This window comes from Oncorhynchus nerka, linkage group LG2, assembly GCF_034236695.1.
Source record: "Oncorhynchus nerka isolate Pitt River linkage group LG2, Oner_Uvic_2.0, whole genome shotgun sequence".
Classification (NCBI taxonomy): Eukaryota; Metazoa; Chordata; class Actinopteri; order Salmoniformes; family Salmonidae; genus Oncorhynchus; species Oncorhynchus nerka.
This window is the reverse complement of record NC_088397.1, coordinates 67,669,417-67,691,206: the sequence shown is the minus strand read 5'-3', so window position 1 is coordinate 67,691,206 and position 21,790 is coordinate 67,669,417. Positions and strand designations below refer to the sequence as shown.

The following is a 21,790-nucleotide window of genomic DNA, read 5'->3' as shown; positions in this document are numbered from 1 at the left end:
TTCTCTGTCTTTGGCTGGAAAAATTGGCTGTGTATTTCTGTGAGTTGTTGGTGACCTAACATAATGCTTTCCCGTAAATCCTATTTGAAATCGGACACTGTGGTGGGATTAACAACGAGAATAGCTTTAAAATGGTATGAGATACATGTATGTTTGAGGAATTTTAATTATGAGATTTTTTTATGTTTTGAAATTGGCGCCCTACACTTTGACTGGCTGATGTCATATCGCTCCCGTTAACGGGATTGCAGCCATAAGAAGTTTTTAACAGGTGCTTGTTTATCAATAATTGGAAGAAGCAATTTCATAAATTCATCAAGTGCAGACCAACAAATATTTTTAAGTAGCCACCCTTTGCCTTGATGACAGCTTTGCACACTCTTGGCATTCTCTCAACCAGCTTCATGAGGTAGTCACCTGGAATGCATTTAAATTAACAGGTGTGTCTTGTTAAATGTTAATTTCTTGAATTGTTTTCCTTCTTAATGCGTTTGAGCCAATCAGTTGTGTTGTGACAAGGTAGGGGTGGTATACAGAAGATAGCCCTATTTGGTACTGTATGTCTATCGACAGTTAGTGACATCATTAACATTCTATTGAAATGGTGCTTGCATAGTGGAGTCTTTTGTTTAGACATGTAGCTAGCTAAACAATTAACCATAATCCCAACTCATAACGTTACTACTGCATGAATCTGCAGGTAGCTAACCAACCAGGTTCAATGTTAGCTAGCTAGCTAACATTAGGCTATAACTAGCAATGCAAATGGCTCTCCAACAGAATTTTCTCCATCTCCTTTGCTATCAAACTCTAATTCTGTGCATTCCACTGATTTCAAAACTTGGTCCTCCAGAAAGTGGAGAGCAGCACTTTTCCAGTTCTACTAAGGATTACCTACACATACTGACCAGTTCATGTTATAAACAGAAGCGTGCTACATGGCAGACCAATCCAAACTCATCTCTCAGCATGTCCAGCCCATCCATGATCCAAGCCAATCATGGCTAGCGGGAAAATTCCTGTCTTTTTCCGTGGCTAAACCAACTGAGCTCATAATTTAACAAATTAATTCGTATTTACAGATGGTATACAAGTTTGTTAATAAGGCACATGAAAGTTCACATGTTCCAGAAGGCATTTCTGCCCCAAAATGCATTTTGATAAAACATTTAAAAAAGTTTAATAAATAAATGGCTCGCCTGTGAAGTAGTGACGCGCGACATATGCCTAGTTTCCTGAAACAAGTCACATATTTGACTATGTAGTTGTCCCACCTAGCTACGGTATCTAAACATGAATACACTAACTGTAAGTCGCTCTGGATAAGAGAATCTGCTAAATTACAAAAATGTCAAATGTATAGTAAATGTTCACTTACAATCTCATATTAGTGTATTAAACAATAACATTTTAATTTATTTAAAATTGATGTCAACAAATGTATCATTTGTACAGTTCTTTATTAAAAATGAAGTTATTTGTTTCATTTGACTGTATAAATCCTAGCAGGACTACTTATTTCTCTGAGAGGGAGGCGGATATATAGCGTTTTGCAAAAAAACATGATTATTTGTCTCTGAAATGAAACCATCAAGTGATAGATTTTAAACAAATACATGCCTGTCATTGAACAACCCTATGCCATGATTTAGTAGAAAACACACCAGTGAATCTGCATAGCAACTGACTATGTACCCCCTTTACATTTTCCTTTCTTTCATAAGTTCTTTAAATAATAAAAGCTAATTTACCTACATTTCAGAAAATTGATATATACTATAGCGTTTTATAATTAAACTCTTCTTGCTATCTCAGTAGTTTTCTGTGATTGCAGTGAAATGCAGTCTTTTAAGACTTGAAAAAATCAACCAGGAAACTGCACTGCCTGCAACCGCAGTGCTCTCCAGAATGTGGTGCGGTCTGCCAAACGCATCACCGGGGGCACAATGCCTGCCCTCCAGGACACCTACAGCACCCAATGTCACAGGAAGGCCAAAAATATCAAAGGCCATCAACACCCGAGCCATGGCCTGTTCACTTCCGCTATCATCCAGAAGGCGAGATCAGTACAGGTGCATCAAAGCTGGGACCGAGAGACTGAAAAAACGCTTCTATCTCAAGGCCATCAGTCTGTTAAATAGCCATCACTAGCCGGCTACCACCCGGTTACTCAACCCTGCACCTTAGAGGCTACCTGGAGAATCACTGGTTACTTTAGTAATGGAACACTAGTCACTTTAATAATGTCACACACTGCTTTACTCATTTCATATCTACATACTGTATTATTGTCTACTGTATTTTAGTCAATGCCACTCTGACATGGCTTGTCCTAATATTTATATATTTCTTAATCTCATTATTTTGCTTTTAGATTTGTGTGTATTGTTGTGAATTGTAAGATATTACTGCACTGTTGGAGCTAGGGACACAAGCATTCCGATACACCCGCAATAACATCTGCTAAATATGTGTGTGTGACCAATAACATCTGCTAAATATGTGTGTGTGACCAATAACATCTGCTAAATATGTGTGTGTGACCAATAACATCTGCTAAATATGTGTGTGTGACCAATAACATCTGCTAAATATGTGTGTGTGACCAATAACATCTGCTAAATATGTGTGTGTGACCAATAACATTGGAATTGATTTGAAAATGGTGTACGGAACAGACATTGGCAACAACACAAACAATTTAATCCCCTTCTCAGCAGCTTACTGATGGGAGAGATTTTCCCCATCAAGTAGAGGCTCCTTTGCTAGGGCTTTTTAGTTTCTTGGGCCTATCTCCTCCATCCATGTGCTGCTACGCATTGATCAAATGCTATCAAAGACATGTCAAAAATCTAGAATGTAAATGTTGGTTTGTGTACAAGTCGTGGTGAAGAGGAGCATCTCTGAAGGCTGTGGCCTTGTGGTCATGGATTTAAAATGTAAACAATAAAAATACACAGGTTAAAGATATGTCAGTAACAGGCAGAATCGAAAGGTTAAGAATCTCAAAGATTAAGCTATGCTTTAGGGGCACATAGGGGTTAATCGACACAATGTGAGTAACCTACGAGAACCACAAAGCATTTCCACCAAGGCTGCACATTCCTCTGGGGAATATGGGACAGTTCTAATAGCAGACAAAATATGTAAATTGATTTGCTTTGGCTTTCAGCCGTCAGAAAAGAGATTCATTCAAATGCTTCCAACACCATCTTTGCTACCTGGAGAAAACATTTGCGAGGTTAGTCTGCATCAATAATCAATGCACACTTGTTCTTACATGTACATTGCAAGGGAATGATCTCAGGGGCAACCATCACAAATAAAGCTCAAATGCTATGGTGGGTCAATATGAAAGTCATGTCTCAGACCTCATCAATGAAGCATACCCAGGTGCAGGAGGCTTGGCTTTAAGTGTGGGGAATGGTGCTGCATCAGAAGGTGAATTATAAATATGTACCCCTATTCTGTTCAGGGAGAGCACTGAAAGTGAGACATAAGAAATTACATGAATAATTAAACAAGACATCGACATCGGAGCGAAACAAACCGACTGATGAAGATCCAGTGTTATGGTGATTTTACATGATTAGGCATGTTTGTATGTTTACCTCATATCTGTGTAAGGGTTTGTATGAATTACTTTATTGTATCCTTTCATCTCTGTTAGTTGATAGTTGATATGTTATATCGTTATCTCTGCTAAAGAATGCTGAAATGCTGATGAACTTATTCTGATCTGAATAATCAGAGAAAAGAAGAGAGAATGAGAAACAGGGACGGCAAGAGAGACAAGAGTCAGCGTTTAAGAGAGAGGAAAGAAACAAGTGATGGAGAGTGAAGAGGAGAAAGGGGTGAGATGGAGAGACGAGGTGAGATAGAGAGAGCTTGGGGAATATAGCATGGCCCTCAGTGATCTCTGTCTGTCTGTCAGTGTGCCAAGTGCCCCCCTGCGTCAGGCTGGTAAGAGATATATGGTGATTGAATCAGCCAGGCAACAGAAAGGTTGTGTGCCATGGATTTATAGGCATTCAGAAAGCACAGCAAGATTACCCGACACCATCGACCTCTCAAAAACATCCCCTTCAACACACTTCATAGGACAGTTTCTCACACATCCTCTCAGCACACAGCAAACACACACACACATTCAAAACCATCCATCCCTAGTCTAATCTTAGGTCCTAGTAGTCATAAAGCTACTGCGACAATCACTTAAATAACATAAACTCCACCATGCTACTGTACTGCTCTTCTAGTGTGACCATCCATCCTCAAGTCATGCTGGGCTCAGTGTGAGAGAGAGACAGGTTGGCCTGGAAGTTAGCATGTGAAGCCACACCCCCTCATGCGGAGAAAGAAATCTCCTCGGCCAGCGGTCCAGTGGTCCACACACGCTACTCTGCCTCTCAGCCTCTCTCTCCCCTGCCTGTCTGTCCAGGGTGTATACTGTCCTCACCCAACCAGACTTACCTTTTATCTTAATGCAATTGTCATTGATTTCCTTCCCCGGCTTAAAACAATTAGTTTGTCAGCCCATACTGGATGAAAATATATGGGACCTGGCGGGAGCTGTAGAACACTGTTGATTGCTTCACCCTGACAGGGCACATAGAGCTGTCAACCTCAGCCCAGACGGATGCTCAGTTAACTCCTCACTCACTAGTTGGCTGCTCACCATGAAGCAATATCGTCTCAAAGTGAGGTTTATGATCAGATGTGAGCAGGTCAGGGGTTCTAATGTAAGGTAAGATGTACAGGCTACAACCATCTGATACACTGTAAGCCTGTGTCTTATTGCATAGCCAAGGTTCTTATGCACTAGAGCGTGAACTGCGGTCTATAAGGCAGAAACATGCTGAGACATGCTTTAGTTATGCACTAGAGCGTGAACTGCGGTCTATAAGGCAGAAACATGCTGAGACATGCTTTAGTGCAGCACCAGCAAGTTCTTCCTGTGGGCGGCAGGTAACCTAGCGGTTAAGAGCTTTGGGCCAGTAACCAAAATGTTGCTGGTTCAAATCCATTGACCGACCAGGTGAAAAACGTGTTGTTGTGCCCTTGAGCAAGGCCCTTAACCCTAGACACTCTGGATATGAGCATCTGCTAAATGAATGTGACATGACGCAGGCTGTCTGCAGCTGAAGGGAGAGGAGGCTGTTATGTAATTAGTCCTACAGAGTCAGTACTGGCTGGGCAAAAACACAGCATCCTTTTTCATAGCTCAAGTCCCATTCTGGGTCCAAACTGCAATAGTTTCTGGGTAGAGCTTTGCACACCTGGAGTTTACAATATTTGCACATTATTATTTTTTTAATTATTCAAGCTCTGTCAAGTTGGCTGTTGATCATTGATAGACAGACATTTTCAAGTCTTGCCATAGTTTTTTCAAGACAATTTAAGACAAAACTGTAATTAGATCACTCAGGTACATTCAACGTTGTCTTGGTAAGCAACTCCAGTTCATATTTGGCCTTGTGTTTTAGGTTATTGTCCCGATATAAGGGTAATTTGTCTCCCGGTGTGTGTTGGAAAGCAGACTGAAACAGGTTTTCCTTTAGGATTTTGTCTGTGCTTACCTCATTCCGTTTCTTTTTATCCTAAAAAAAATCCCTAGTCCTTGCCGATGACAAGCATACCCATAAAATGATGCAGCCACCACCATGCTTGAAAATATGAAGAGTGGTGTTCAGTGATGTGTTGTGTTGGATTTACCCCGAACATAAGCCTTTGTATTCTGCAAATAAAGTTAATTTCTTTGCCAACTTTTTTTTGCAGTTTTACTTTAGTGCCTTATTGCAAACAGGATGAATGTTTTGGAATATTTGTACTATGTACAGGCATCCATCTTTTCTCTCTGTCATTTAGTTTAGTATTGTAGGGTAACTACAATGTTTTTGATCCATCCACAATGTTTTCTCCTATCCCAGCCATTAAGCTGTAACTGTTTTAAAGTCACCATTGGCTTCATGGTGAAATCCCTGAGCAGTGTCCTTACTCTCTGGTAACTGAGTTAGGAAGGAAGCCTGTATCTTTGTAGTGACTGGGTATATTGATACACCATCCAAAGTGTAATTAATAACTTCACCATGCTCAAAGGGATATTCAATGTTTGTTTTTTACACATCTCCCAATAGGTGACATTCTTTGTGAGGTATTGGAAAACCTCCCTGGTCTTTGTGGTTGAATCTGTGTTTGAAATTCACTGCTCAACTGTGGCACTTTACATATAATTGTATGTGTGGGGTACAGAGATGAGGTAGTCATTCAAAAATCATTCAAAAATGGTTAAACACTCAGTCCATGCAACTTGTTATGTGACTTGTTAAGCACATTTTTGCTCCTGAACGTATTTAGGCTTGCCATAACAAAGGGGTTAGATTTTAAAGACAAAATTACACTCTGACATTATGGGGTATTGTGTGTAGGCCAGTGACACATCTCAATTTAAACCATTTTATATTCAGACTATAACACTTTTTTAAAAGTCAAGGGGTGTGAATACTTTCTGAAGGTACTGTACATACATATTCACATGGTGATGTTTCTATTTGTTAAAAACACAAACAATTTGTTCTTAATGTTCGAAAAAGGGCTTTTTTATGATTTTAATTCCCCGATCTCTATAGGTAAATCATTCCAGTCAGTTGGGCCTTGGTATCTGAAAGACCTTACTCCAACATCCTGATGCAGCCTTGGAATTTATAATTGCTGCTGTCGTTGAAAGGAGTAGTTTGAGTCTTGTAAAGTTAGGTGTTCCTTAATATATACAGGGAATTTAAATTTCATAAATTTAAAATGTATAAATCAATTTAGGGATTCATACATTGTACAATGATGTGTCTTACAATGGCATCCAATAATTCATCTGCAAAGATGGTTATAAATGACATCTCATTCATAAAGTAAGGTCTTGGTTGTGTTTTAATAGATGATGTCACCATAGTCTAGGATAGGAAGCAGCAGTTGGGTTACTAAGGTCTTTCTAATGGATACAGTAAAACAATTCTTAGATCTGTATAGTAACCCAAGCTTATAGTTAATAGTTTTTCTAATATAATCAATATGCTTTCCAAAAGATAATTCACAATCTTTCCTCAAACCCAGATGTTTCAAACAATCAACACTTTCAAGCATTGTTCCATCACTTGCATGAATTTTGAAATTGCCAGCTGTGGAGTTTATTCTTTGCCTCCCTTGATAAAGAAAATCTGCAATAATAGCCAATCAGCATGGAGCTAAACTGAGTGAGCTCAACTGTGAATGGTCCTGGCGCACCAAAAAAAAGTTTAAAAGGAAGCCAGTTTGGATTTGGCTTCACTCCAATCACATCACATCGAGAGCATAGGTAATTGACAGAAACTCGCTGTGCATCTCATTGTGTTGTTGTCCTCCGGTGGCTAGCTAGCTGGCCAAAATTGTCCCTTTGCTAAATTAGCCATGGATGGAGATAGTGATTTGGACTTGTGGTTTTACTTAATTCTAAGTACTGGCCAATGATTATAAGGAAGATTCTGATCCAACCATAAATTCATACATTGTACCTCTGGCCTGAGAGGATGAAAGTTCCATACAGTATGTAGATAGATGTAGTAGGCTAATGTTAACTAGCTGGCTAATCGTTGCCCATGAAAGGAAGTTTGGCTAGCGAGCAAGCATTTGAGCCAAGTAGCCTAGGACATCAAAAACTAAAAGTGTGTACTGTATGATAGAGTCATTGACCATTTCGACAACATGAAAGGATGAGAGGATGGCACTGGTGTTTTTCTACAAATAGGGTGAGTCAATATGTTCTTTCTACTTACACACACTTACACAAATCAGTAACATGGACAGCCACATGGCATCCGACCGCAATGCTCTACAGTACATCACTGGGGCCGAGCTTTATGCCATCCAGGACCTCTATATTAGTCGGTGTAAGAGGAAGGCCATAAAAATTGTCAAAGACTCCAGGCACCCAAGTCATAGACTGTTCTCTCTGATACCGCACTGCAAGCATTACCGAAGTCTGGGACCAAAAGGATCATATTTGCACTGACTCTTGCACAAGCTCGATGTACACTCACTGGACTCTAACCACACACACACACACACACACACACACACACACACACACACACACACACACACACACACACACACACACACACACACACACACACACACACACACACACACACACACGCACAAAACACCCACACACATGCATATTGATAGCACATGTAACAGTATAACTTTAGACCGTCCCCTCGCCCATACCCGGGCGCGAAACAGAGACCCTCTGCACACATCAACAACAGTCACCCATGAAGCATCGTTACCCATCGCTCCACAAAAGCCGCGGCCCTTGCAGAGCAAGGGGAACTACTACTTCAAGGTCTCAGAGCAAGTGACGTAACCGATTGAAACGCTATTTAGCGCGCACCACCGCTAACTAAGCTAGCTGTTTCACATCCGTTACACTCACCCCCCTTTTGACCTCCTCCTTTTTCCGCAGCAATCAGTGATCCGGGTCAACAGCATCAATGTAACAGTATAACTTTAGACCATCCCCTCGCCCATACCCGGGCGCGAACCAGGGACCCTCTGCACACATCAACAACAGTCACCCACGAAGCATCGTTACCCATCGCTCCACAAAAGCCGCGGCCCTTCACATCCGTTACACACACACACACACACACACATTCACATTCCTATGCTGCTGCTACTCTCTGTGTATTATCTAGTATTATTACTACTAGTATTAGTCACTTTACCTCTACATACATATACATTTTACCTCAATTACCTCAACTAACCCCTACCCCTGCACATTGACTCAGTACCAGTACCCCTTGTATATATCCTTGTTACTGTTATGTTATTATGTTGCTATTTTTCCTTTAGTTTATTTAGTACTTTTTAAAAACTTACTTTTATAAAGCTCTGCATTGTTGGTTAAGGGCTCATAAGTAAGCATTTCACTGTTGTATTCGGCACATGACAAATCAAATTTGATTCGAATTTATATTTAGCTTACTTTGATTGGACTAAATTGCTTTTGGTATCTTTTAGTTGTTACTGTATTAGACGTTGCATAGGTGATTAGATGATGTTGAAATGTTGAAGTTGAAATGGTGCTGGAATAGTGGAGGCAGCTCCTGTTTTCTTTGTGACTTGCGATAACTCTCCGGTGTTCTAAATCAATAGTTGCTTAGTAGTCCGAAAATGTCGGTAATATTAATTTGATTGACCCTGCTGTAAGTAAGGTAAATGTTTTTTTACATGCAATATTCTTTGTGGACCCTGACACCGAAAATGTCGGTAATATTAATTTGATTGACCCTGCTGTAAGTAAGGTAAATGTTTTTTTACATGCAATATGCTTTGTGGACCCTGACACCAGGGTCTACGGTTTTGTGATAAAACAAAGGTGTGGTATTCTGCCACTGTGTCTTCTTATTGTCTCGGCCTTAGGCCTATGTATCACTGTGTTAAGGCATGTGAACTAAGAGGTTATAGAGCAAACAACACAATTATCACAACATATTAGTAGTAATATGGCTTTTTTCCCCCTGGCTTGGCTTCCCCAGTGATTTTACCCATGCATCGCTACTGCATGATATAGGACTTTGTTTGATTTTAAAACAAAATTATTTTCTAGAAACCATTTTTGCAAAGTGTTAAAATCACCATGGAGAGTTGCTTGTATCTACAAATATTTGAACTTGATATATAGAGCACTATCATCAGCATATAAGGGATTATGTGTATTCTGACAAATTAGAGGCAATTGATTTCTGATTATAGAGAAAAGAAGGGGGGCCAATACTGAACCTTGAGGTACTTCTTTACTGAGTCCAAGAAGATGTGATTTGTGTCCTTCTATGGAAACATTGTTTTCTATTGCTAAGATATGCATGGAACCAGTTTAGTGATATGTTAGTGAAACCAATGTTTTGAAGTTTTGCTAGTAAGACAGAATGATCCTTTTGATAAATCAATAAAGATGGTACCAGTTAGTTTGCCTTGGTCAGATGAAGAATGTATATCATTAGTAAGTTTCACTAATGCTGTAGTGGTATAATGTTTGGGTCTAAATCCAGATTGAAAGGGTGAAATTAAATTAAATCTATCTAGGTACTGACACATTTGGGAATGAATGAATTTCTCAAAGATTATTGCAATTCAACATATTACTGATATAGGACTATAGTTATTTGAGTCTAAGGAGTTTTCAGCTTTATGAAGAGGGTTCACTCAGGCACATTTACACACAAAAAAGTATTTCACAAGTCGGTAAAGACAAGTTGAATAGATCTGCTAGGGCAGGGGTCCAAACTGGCTCTGGAAGTAACGTCAGCACAAGAACTGTTCATCGGGAGCTTCATGAAATGGGTTTCCATGGCCGAGCAGTCGCACACAAGCCTAAGATCACCATGCGCAATGCCAAGCATCGACTGGAGTGGTGTAAAGCTCGCCACCATTGGACTCTGGAGTGATGAATCACGCTTCACCATCTGGCAGTCCAACAGACAAATCTGGATTTGGCGGATGCCAGGAGAACACTACCTGCCCCAATGCATAGTGCCAACTGTAAAGTTTGGTGGTGGAGTAATAATGGTCTGTCATGTAGTGTATGTTACAAATTGCAATTTGTACAATATGCAAAACGACTGATACGTTACGAATTCCAATTTGCTGTGGCTAATGTTAGCTAGGTGGCTAACATTAGCTAGGCTAGGGGTTAGTTAAGGTTAGGGTTAAGAGTTAGATTAAAGTGTTGAGGTTAGGGAAACATGCTAAGTAGTTGCAAAGTAGATAAACAGTAGTAAGTAGTTACAAATTTGCTGAGAAGCTAAAATGCTGAAGTTGTCTGTGATGAGATTCAAACACGCAACCTTTGGGTTGCTGGACATTTGCGTTATACGCTTACCCATCAACCCCACCAACCACCCTACTTTCCAGATGTACATTTACCATGTTATGTCTAGTCTATGAGACCAGGCTGGGCAAATACCTGACAGAGGACATGGCCCTTAGCTTATTGTTTCAGCCCCATTGTATGTGTGTATAAGTTCCTTGGGAGGGTCTTCTCAGAAACTAAAATAACATCTAATACACAGTAGGCAGAGCAGGTGAAGTTCATTGCCAGTACAAATCAGGAAGGGAATGATCCATAAACTCTACAACGTCTTCATAAAAAGTTAATGCTGCATTGGTTACAAGTAAGCAGAAAAAGGTATAGAAAAACAAAGCAACACTCACATTTGCCACGCCAGCTATATAATAATACCTGTACAATATTGATTCCCACTTTCCAAATTATTACTCAATCTATTTACAGTTGTTGTGTTCAGAACATGTTATTGTATTATTATTATTAATGTAAACTGAATATTGATATAATAAAACAGTAGTTATCATAACACGACTGTGTCCATTGGTCCAGTCCAGTGAATGTGTTGCTTTGCTTTATGGCTGCAGCGTGAGCTATGAGCCGATAAATGTCATTATGGATCATTTTACCAGGAATCATTTCCCAATTACATACATTACATTCATTATGACATCCAAAAACAAGAATAAGTTTGTATACTCGATTAAACTGACGATAATCAGTTGAAGAGTTACATTTATGTATTGGTTTTGAATCATGCATCGATTTTCTCCTGTCCCCTGAGATGCATATCTCTAGTAAGATATATTTCTCTCTCCTTCCTCTTTCAATTTGCCAATAAAAATATGAACTAACATCCTGAAACAGGTTGCCTCTTCAGTTCAAGAGACCTTTATATGAATCACACTGGGTTTGAAATCAAAGAGACCGTTGGAGTCTGAAACTGACAGAGTTTCAGATCATTAGACAAGATCATTAGAACTACATGCATTCAATCACACACTGATCACCAACTGGTCCTTGTACCTGTGCTTCCCACTTCCCAGTTGGCTACTGCCCACTTGTCTCCAGACAAAAATCTGTATTCTAAGTTTTAAATATGAGGGCAACATCAGCTATATGCATAACATCAGATCAGTCTGTCATGATGGACCTAATGCTCTGTTCAATTGGTATTGAGAGGTGGCTCCGAGGTGATGGGAGCCACCCATGCATCAGAGGCCACAAAATGCAATGACATGCTACCTCACAAACACACTCATAGTATGAGTCCTACTGTAGCACTTACAAGTCTAGAAACTTAAAGTATTCAATGCAACACTGTTCGTATTGCTTGAAGGCTTATGTTGATTAAATAAATAAATCAAAGTCAATATTTGTTAGTTATGACTTTCCTCTTCAGAACAACTCTCACCCTCAAGGACAGGCCATGTCATTGTTGAAAGATTAACAATGTAATAAGTAAATAATTTGTCAACAAAATGTGGCACCTTTTTATTATTTGTTGAATGTAATACAAATGACTAAATTGAATTGTGTAGACTGGCAGTAAGTCACCAATAATGTTACCTAGGAGGACCTAGGTCAAGTTACATTTGCTTATTCATTGCTGATCCACTTAAAGTGAGATGACAGGCAATGCATGGCAGGGCTATAAGCCCATGCAGGAAAATGTTCAGATAAACTTGAAGAGATAGCCTACCTGTCTTAGTGCTTACCTTAGCAGCTAACGATGAACTAGGCTTCTCCAGGAGATCCCAAAGTTTCTTTTGCTTCTCAAAACAACATGTGGTATCAAAATCCTCGCCTTCCCTGGTCTTCATAGACTCAGCCTCTCGTTTGAGCTCCTCATTCATCTGTTCCTTCTTCTGGTGGTACCTGGCCTGGCAGCAGGACTCCAGGTAGATCTCATCTATACCCCAGTAGTCCAGCTCCTGACTGAAAGACAGAGCACACATCTCCTCCATCATGTGCAACTTTCCCGTGCGGGAGAAATTCAGAATGGACGTGAAAGCCCCAGGGTGTCTGTCGAAAAAATACTCATTATCATCCAAACTGTAGTCATCGCATATCTCCATGAGAGACTCGTGGGTGTTACAGTCTCGTAGCTTGCCCAGCCTTGTTCGGGGCAACCTGTCCAGCGTTCTCCATAGAACTTCGTGGAGAAGACCACCAACATTGAGTGTCACCCGACGGGAGTGCGACTTGCTACGGATGATTTCCACCGGCTCCGGTGGAAGCGATGTGGTCGACCGAGGGCCCCCTTTATTCATTCTCATTCAAGACGTTCGGCCACTTGAAATTGAATAATGTCCAAAACTATAGGGTCAGACAGGTCCAGAAGACACGATCCTACATTAGGGTATGTTCTCCCCCATTACTGTGGCTGCGAAAAGAGGAAAAGAGGAACATCAGTGCTATATCAAATTACCATCGAATATGATAACCTACAGACCTGATAGAGAACGTTTCTCACACAATGTCAGGTGGTTTATCCATTCATTAGAGAACCAAACAGACTATTTAATCAGCTTTAAGATGCACAGCCGCTTTCCTCGCTGATGAGTGAGCAGAGTGAGGGAAGCCAATGATTAAATCGTCTCCACTCGCGAGCGCTGTCTAGTGCTGAAAACACCTAAAACTGTTAATACAGAAAACCATCAAATTTCCCCGCTGTGCGCTGTCCCCAAACTTCGGCGCTGAAATCATTTAACTTCAGCACCACATAAAAGAGCGGGGTTTCACGAGAGCGAGGAGGCTGCGACCTGACATTTGAAGGTGTTCTTGAACTCATCTCACTAAAGAGATACAGTATTAGCCCTACTAACACAGATAAGCAGGGGAGTTCAGACTCAGCGAAAACTAAAGTAGGCCTACTCTGCAAACAATGCAAATTATTTTCTATTTACTTTGAGCAAATAACGAAGGTTATCATAAACACATTTTACATTATGTATATTTTGTAAATTTCACACCATTTAAATCACACCAAAGTTTTGAAATGTATTTAGCGCAACAAGCAACTTCCACGTGGCTTACTTAACCTACAATAATTTGCGCAAAACAGACTCGACATTAGTGTGATAATTAACCAGTGGTTTGTGAGTTTTAATGAAGAGAATTCTAATCATTGCTCGTTAGGCTTTGGCTAAAACATTTGGATCAGTCAAATAGTGTTCCTAAAAGTGCATGTAATTCTAAAAAGTAAAATGTTTCACAAAAGCGAAAGAAATGACACAATTTCCAAATCACATTTTGAATTCCTGCAATCGATGGTCTGATCATAACCATGATAGGCCTATAGATGGGTTAGCTACAACATTATGGTAGTCAAAGTGCAACAGATTAAGACGAAAATAATGACAGCTATTATAGTCATGATACTTACATATGTTACTTTTAGCCTGAGAGTGTAAGAAGAAACATTTCAACATCTTAAAAAAGCATTGTGCTGAATTGTTGCTCCGCTCACCGCCTGCCTATTGGAGGCTGTTTTTAGAGACATCACCCCCGCAACAGACATGTTTAAAATGTGCTGTAAAACACGTGCTGTAAAATCTCAAGTCGAACCAGTGTCCTGCTCTTCCCTTACGGAACGGATCAACAAGTATGATGTGACGATGTGAATGCACCGATTCCTCTCTACCTGGTTGCTGAGTTGTGTGCCTGTACCGTGCGTGACGGGCTACGCTCCAGCCGGGTTCTGCAGGGGCTGATTTTGCGGAGGCTGAGCTTCTCCAACCAGAAGCTGCACTGCCGGGGGGATGCTGCTTAAACCCATTCGGTATGAAAGGGGCTGCGCTTGCACATCCTCTACAACCCAGTCTTCCAAAAGCAAGTAAACACAAAACAATCATGAGGTAATAGACTTACTACATAAATAGGTAACCTTCAGACTTCAGCTGCAATGATTTATTGTAAAGCGCAGCTAGGGCTATAGGGTGATGAGAAATTACGCAGTTGCTCTCTCTTTGTGCCCCACTCTTTGCGACATGGAACAACAGTGTGCATTGGAGTATAATTTTTTTTTAAACGATGTTTACAGTCTTGGCAGGGCAGAGTTGTTTTGGTTTCCCCTGCAGTGGGCATGATCAATGGCCAACATATACACAATGACACAAAACCATAAAGACTACAAATCAGGCAGCAATCACTGGGTTCAGCCCTATTGTGCGCAATAGAGGACAGGTGTTTGTAAGTTTCCATCCAATTGGCAAACGATTTTCATGCTAATATTCTAAAATGCGCATGAAAACAATATACGCATTTTTTCACCATAGGTGTGTTTCCTTCAACTTGACTTGTTCCGGATAAAAGGTTTTTTTGTGGTTTCATTCCCATGTACCGAATAAAAAATACAAGTTAAATCGGTTTCGATCGTATTTTCAACTCTACAGATGGTTTTTCCACAAAAAAGGTTGCATTTATGTGCCCACTCTGGTATTGGAAAGTGTGCTCTAGCCCACAGCTTGCAGATACATTGCGGATATAACCTACATGATGAGATTATTCGGGACGGATCGAAATTTACAGAATGGTCACATGGAAGAAAATGGGGGAGGGTCATGCTTTTTCAATTTCAGTCAAGGGGAGGGTTTAGTATTTTTAAAATATAGTCCAGGGTAGGGTCATATAATTTGTAATTGGTGAAATTTCAATATTTCTTAATGTTTTAGAATTAGTTGTTTAATTAGGCTATATCAGTGGCGATTTTAGCATGTGAATATTGGTGGGGCAAACATAAAACATTTGTTTTAGTTGCATGCCAGCAAAGACACTACACAACACAACATTAATTGCACTATTAAGGTGGCACACAAACTGTTAGAGCTTACATAAAGCTATCCCAACATCAGAGTCCCAACACCTTACCACTGCTAGACCTGGCTATCAGCAGAGCCTTGTCTGGCAGTGAAACAGTTAGTTCAGCATCATTTACTGCCTTTAAAGACAACATAGCTGATATGGCTGACTTGCTTCAACAAATGTGGTTTCAACTGACAATTGAGATGTACAAATTATGGCATAAGGGGAAGACAAGCGAATAAGAGGCAATCCTTAATTTTGATTAAGACATTAATGAGCGAGCTAGGAGAGAGTAGTCAATATAACTATTTGTTTAGCACTTTTGAAATGTACAGGATATAATTCAGAACATGGGCACTTCTTACAGTATTCTCCCTGTACACCAAAACATAACCATATGATAAATAAAGGGGGCATATAAGCATACGATGAAAGCTCAATATTTGATGAAGACATTTCTCTAAAACAGGGTTATAGGCTACATGTGCACAACTAAGTCAGAACGGCAGGCTAAATTATGAGGGTGAGGCGCATGGGCTACTAACAACTTACTACACAACATACACATAGTATTACTTTCTTAGCTACAGTACACATATCTCCCTGGCATATTACATAATTTATGCAGCAGCATACAATACATTTTTGGACTCACCTTGATGTGATGTGGTGGGCACATTTTGTCATCAAAGTCTGGCATTCTCTGGATTTATGGTGCTTTCAAGACAACTGGGAACTCTGGAAAAAAACAAGGTTGAATCATGACGTCAGTATTCTTCAGGTCGGAGCTCTAGAAAGCGGCCTGAGTTCCCAACTTGGTATTTTGAGTTTGATGACCGTTCAAAACTTGTTTTCCCAGTTGGAACTCACTCAAGTCTGAGATTTCCCAGCTCTGAGTTTTCAGTTGTTTTGAACGTGGCAGGATTGACAACATGGCCAATGTTGAATATTTATCCTTTTAAAAGTGAGATTTTTCAAATAGCTTTGCTTGGCAATCTCTCAACCAGCTTCATCAGGAATGCTTTTCCAACAGTCTTGAAGGAGTTCCCACATATATTGAGTACTTGTAGGCTGCTTTTCCTTCACTCTGCGGTCCGACTCAATTTGGTAAATCACAGACAGTGTAAGTTTATCGATAGTCTAGAATAGCATTATGTCCAGCTAGCAGCAGGAAGCTTGGTCACGAAAATCAGAAAAGCAATCAAATTAATCGTTTACCTTTGATGATTTTCGGATGTTTTCACTGACTAGACTCCCAGTTAGACAGCAAATGTTCCTTTTGTTCCATAAAGATGATTTTTATACCCAAAATACCTCCGTTTGTTTGTCACGTTATGTTGAGAAATCCACCGGAAATAGCGGTCACGACAACGCCGAAAATTATATCCATAATATCGACAGAAACATGGCAAACGTTTTTTTATAATCAATCCTCAAGGTGTTTTTCAAATATCTATTCGATAATATATCAACCGGGACAATTGGCTTTTCAGTAGGACCGAGAGGAAAAATGGCTACCTCTCTCTTTTACGCAAGAATCACTCTGAGAGCCCTCAGCTGGCCACTTACGCAATGTGGTCCTTTACGCTCATTCTTCAACATAAAGGCGTAGACACCTTAGGAAATACGTAGAAAAAGGAATCTGGTTGATATCCCTTTCAATGGCCAATAGGAATGCATAGGAACACAACGGTTTCAAAATATGAGTCACTTCCTGATTGGATTTTTCTTGGGCGTTCGCCTGCAATATCAGTTCTGTTATACTCACAGACAATATTTGTACAGTTTTGGAAACTTTAGAGTGTTTTCTATCCTAAGCTATCAATTATATGCATATTCTAGCATCTGGTCCTGAGAAATAGGCCGTTTACTTTGGGAACGTTATTTTTCCAAAACTAAAAATAGTGCCCCCTAGCTTCAAGAGGTTGCTTGGAAAAAATACCCTTAAAACCAGACTTGGACCACACACCCACTCCACTGAATAGCATTGGTTTGCATTGCCTTGCACTCATTTTGGAATTGGCAAATTCCGACTTGTTGTGTAATGTTTATGTCCAATGGCCAATCATCACCAACATGTTTTATCTATAATTTATCTTCATATGACAAGGATCGAAAAGGATTGACCAGTAGATTGTCGACTTGATTCATGATGATGACTGCTGGCTTGCTAGCTAAGTTTTTGAAAGTATGATGTTGACATGATTAGTCCAATCAAAGCTACGGTAGATATAACGTGATTTGATAATTTTATGTGTGGCCAATGACCTTGAGCCTTCTTGGATTGGCACATCTTTATTTTTCTCCCCAATCTCGATCTTGTTTCATCGCTTCAACTCCACAACGGGCTCGGGAGAGGCAAAGGTCGAATCATGCGTCCTCCAAAACATGACCCGCCAAACTGCGCTTCTTAACACCCGCCCGCTTAACCTGGAAGCCAGCTGCACCAATGTATCAGAGGAAACATCGTTCAACTGACGACCGAGGTCAGCCTGCAGGCGCCTGGCCCGCCACAAGGAGTGGCTAGAGTGCAATGAGCCAAGTAAAGACCCCCCGACCAAACCCTCCCCTAACCCAGATGATGCTGGGCCAATTATGTGCCACCCTATGGGACCTCTGGCCAATTGTGACACAGCTTGGGATGGGACCTGGGTCTGTAGTGACGCCTCAAGCACTGTGATGCAGTGCCTTAGACCGATGCGCCACTCGGGAGGCCGGGATGGGCACTTCTAATGTAGCTCTATGGCAGCACCCAAGGGGCTTGAATTTCCGAGCTCTCCCTGTGGATTTTGCGGTGGCGTTGTGTCCCCATGAGTGACAGAACACTGAGCCAATCACAGCACAACTAGAGAACATTACCAACCCCTACACTCCATATATTCCACTTGCTTCCCCACTACCACAGAAAACACTGAGCTAGGTTCAAACACCTGCATTTTAGAGCTTCCTTACTCAAGAAAGCAAAAAAGAGACCATGTTTCTATGCAGCTTTATTAACTCAACAATGTATTATTTTTTTTACATTGTTTGCAAACTGATTGGGTTGATGTCGAGTGATTGTGGAGGCCAAGTCATCTGATGCAGCATTCCATCACTCTCCTTCTTGGTCAAATAGCCCTTACACAGCCTGAGGTGTGTTTTGGGTCATTGTCCTGTTGAAAAAGAAATGCTTGTCCCTCTAAGCGCAAATCAGATGGGATGGCGTATTGCTGCAGAATGCTGTGGTAGCCATGCTGGTTAAGTGTGCCTTAAATTCAAAATAAATCACCAGCAAAGCATGCCAACACCATCACACCTCCTCCTCCATGCTTCACGGTGAGAACCACACATGCAGAGATCATCCGTTCACCTACTCTGCGTCTCACAAAGACACGGCGGTTGGAACCAAAAATCTCACATTTGGACTCATCAGACCAAAAGACAGATTTCAACTGGTCTAATGTCCATTGCTTTTGTTTCTTGGCCCAAGCAAGTCTCTTCTTATTGGTGTCCTTTAGTAGTGGTTTCTTTCCAGCAATTCGACCATGAAGGCCTGATTCATGAGGTCTCCTCTGAACAGTTGATGTTGAGATGTGTCTCTTACTTGAATTCCGTGAAGCATTTATTTGGCCTGCAATTTCTGAGGCTGGTAACTCTAATGAACTTATCCTCTGCAGCATAGGTAACTCTGGGTCTTCCTTTTCTGTGGCGGTCCTTATGAGAGCCAGTTTCATCATAGTGCTTGATAGTCCAAACTTTTGACTGGTACTGCATATGTATTTTTATTTTATTTTTACTAAACAGGTGGGGCTCAAAAAAGGTGGGGCCCTGACCCACCTGCCTTTAATGACAGGTCGCCACTGGGCTATATATCGAAGTGTGCCTGATGCTGCCCCTCATCCCTGATTCTCCTCTGTACGCGCAATATCAAGTGGGCCTACAAGTTATTTAGTGTGGTCTCAATCAAATGATCCATAGCCTATAGTACAGAGCAAAGTTATATTTCTAAGATAACTACTGGGATAGTGTACATAAAACCAGGCTGCATTACACACAGCAATGGATATTCCAACCCTGTGACCCGGCCAGCTCTGCTCTTGCTGATGGTAAAAAAAGAAAAGTGTGTCCTGCCTAACCAATGGCTGTGCTGTGTAGGGCTACGGTGGCAGTTCAGGAGAGTCAAAGGCTTTTTCAGAAAATGTTTGGTTTATTAGGCTTTGTCCTAAAAATGTGCTAACTTGCACACAGACCAGCCTATAGCCTATGTTATGTTCAGTTTTAGAAGGAGAGTGTGGAGATGAGGAAGACCAGAGGTCAACTTTGATAGCTTTCTACTACTATAATTTATTTGATTATAAACAATGTTTCTTGGCCATTATGTATTTATCAGAGTTATTGACCTCACAATAAGCCAGATTCGAGTAATGTATATTGTGTTGCTAAAACTTGAAGCAGCAGTTGCGGCACAATGAACCAGGAATGGACAGCTCATGGTGCTGAAAGTAGGACAATTTGAGTACCCATAATTAATTTAATCGTCTTCATTTTAATTAGACTTTACTAACAACAAGAGGGTTTTGTGTTGTAGCCTATTTCTTCCTATTTAATAAATAATAGGCAGACCTACCTGTTTGATAGACAAAATTAGGAGGCTGCTCTATCCATAGATTTCTCAGTCAATTCCTCCACCCACCTGCCTACCTCCGTGTTAGCGAAGGGCTTTTAAGTTAAAACCAAGACTCGAATTGAGGGGGTATGAGAGGGTAGGCTGTAGGCCTACCTGTAATTAAAGACAATGGCAAAAAGCACAGGCTTGTTAGTTTATGATTTTGAATAAGATAAAACGGATCCGATTACATAAAGCGCTTTGGTCCGAGATGCTTTATGCTAGAAACAAAGTGTAAAATACCTGGGAACGACGTGACTCCGATGTGGGGATATCAGAGGCTAGACAAAAAATAGACTTTGCTTGGGAAGTAATCTAACTCTGTCACTATCTATTAATTCAGATATTCACTTTCTGTACAATAGAAGACGTTAAACCCAGACAGGTTTTAGGGAAACACGTGTGACCTCTCGTTTGGTTAAGCAATGTAACCAGCAGTTAAAACCTCTTTGGGCTGAGATCCCGCTAACGGGATCGATATGACAACAGCCAGTGAAAGTGCAGGGCGCCAAATTCAAAACAACAGAAATCTCATAATTAAAATTCCTCAAACATACAAGTATTTCACACCATTTTAAAGAAAGATCCACTTCTTGTGAATTGCACCACAGTGTCCGATTTCAAAAAGGCTTTACAACGAAAGCACCACAAACGATTATGTTAGGTCAGAGCCAAGTCACAGAAAAACACAGCCATTTTTCCAGCCAAAGAGAGGAGTCACAAAAAGCAGAAATAGAGATAAATGAATCACTAACCTTTGATGATCTTCATCAGATGACACTCATAGGACTACATGTTACACAATACATGTATGTTTTGTTTGATAAAGTTCATATTTATATAAAAAAATCTCAGTATACAGTAGTTCCAAAACATCCGGTGATTTTGCAGAGAGCCACATCAATTTACAGAAATACTCATAATAAACATTGATAAAAGACAACTATTATGCATGGAATTATAGATACACATTATAGATACACATTTAAAAAAAGCTTTATCGAAAAAGCACACCATGCAATAATCTGAGTATGGCGCTCAGAGACCAAAACAACCCAAACAGATATCCGCCATGTTGTGTAGTCAACAGAAGTCAGAAATAGCATTATAAATATTCACTTACCTTTGATGATCTTCATCAGTTTGCACTCCCAGGAATCCCAGTTCCACAATAAATGTTTGTTTTGTTCGATAATGTCCATCATTTATGTCCAAATACCTCCTTTTTGTTCGCAAGTTTAGCCCAGTAATCCAAATTTATGACACGCGATCACTAGGGGCAGACGAAAAGTCAAAAAGTTCCATTACAGTCCGTAGAAACATGTCAGACGAAGTATAGAATCAATCTTTAGGATGTTTTAAACATAAATCTTCAATACGGTTCCAACCGGAGAATTCCTTTGTCTTCAGAAATGCAATGGAACTCAAGCTAACTATCACGTGAACGCGTGTGG

At 40.4% G+C, this 21,790-nt stretch overlaps 1 protein-coding gene across 1 annotated transcript in view; it reads right to left on the bottom strand.

Annotated features, from left to right (window-relative positions):
• Window positions 1-14,544, bottom strand: part of LOC115140180 (potassium voltage-gated channel subfamily B member 1-like) — a 106,009-nt gene extending 91,465 nt beyond the window's left edge. The window contains exons 1-2 of the mRNA XM_029678365.2: window positions 14,274-14,544; window positions 12,604-13,271 (exon numbers count right to left, since the gene is read on the bottom strand). Coding sequence (XP_029534225.1) covers window positions 12,604-13,164 — 561 coding nt within the window. The 5' untranslated portion in view covers window positions 13,165-13,271; window positions 14,274-14,544. The remainder of the gene's footprint in view (window positions 1-12,603; window positions 13,272-14,273) is intronic.
• Between the last annotated feature and the right edge of the window lie 7,246 nt (window positions 14,545-21,790).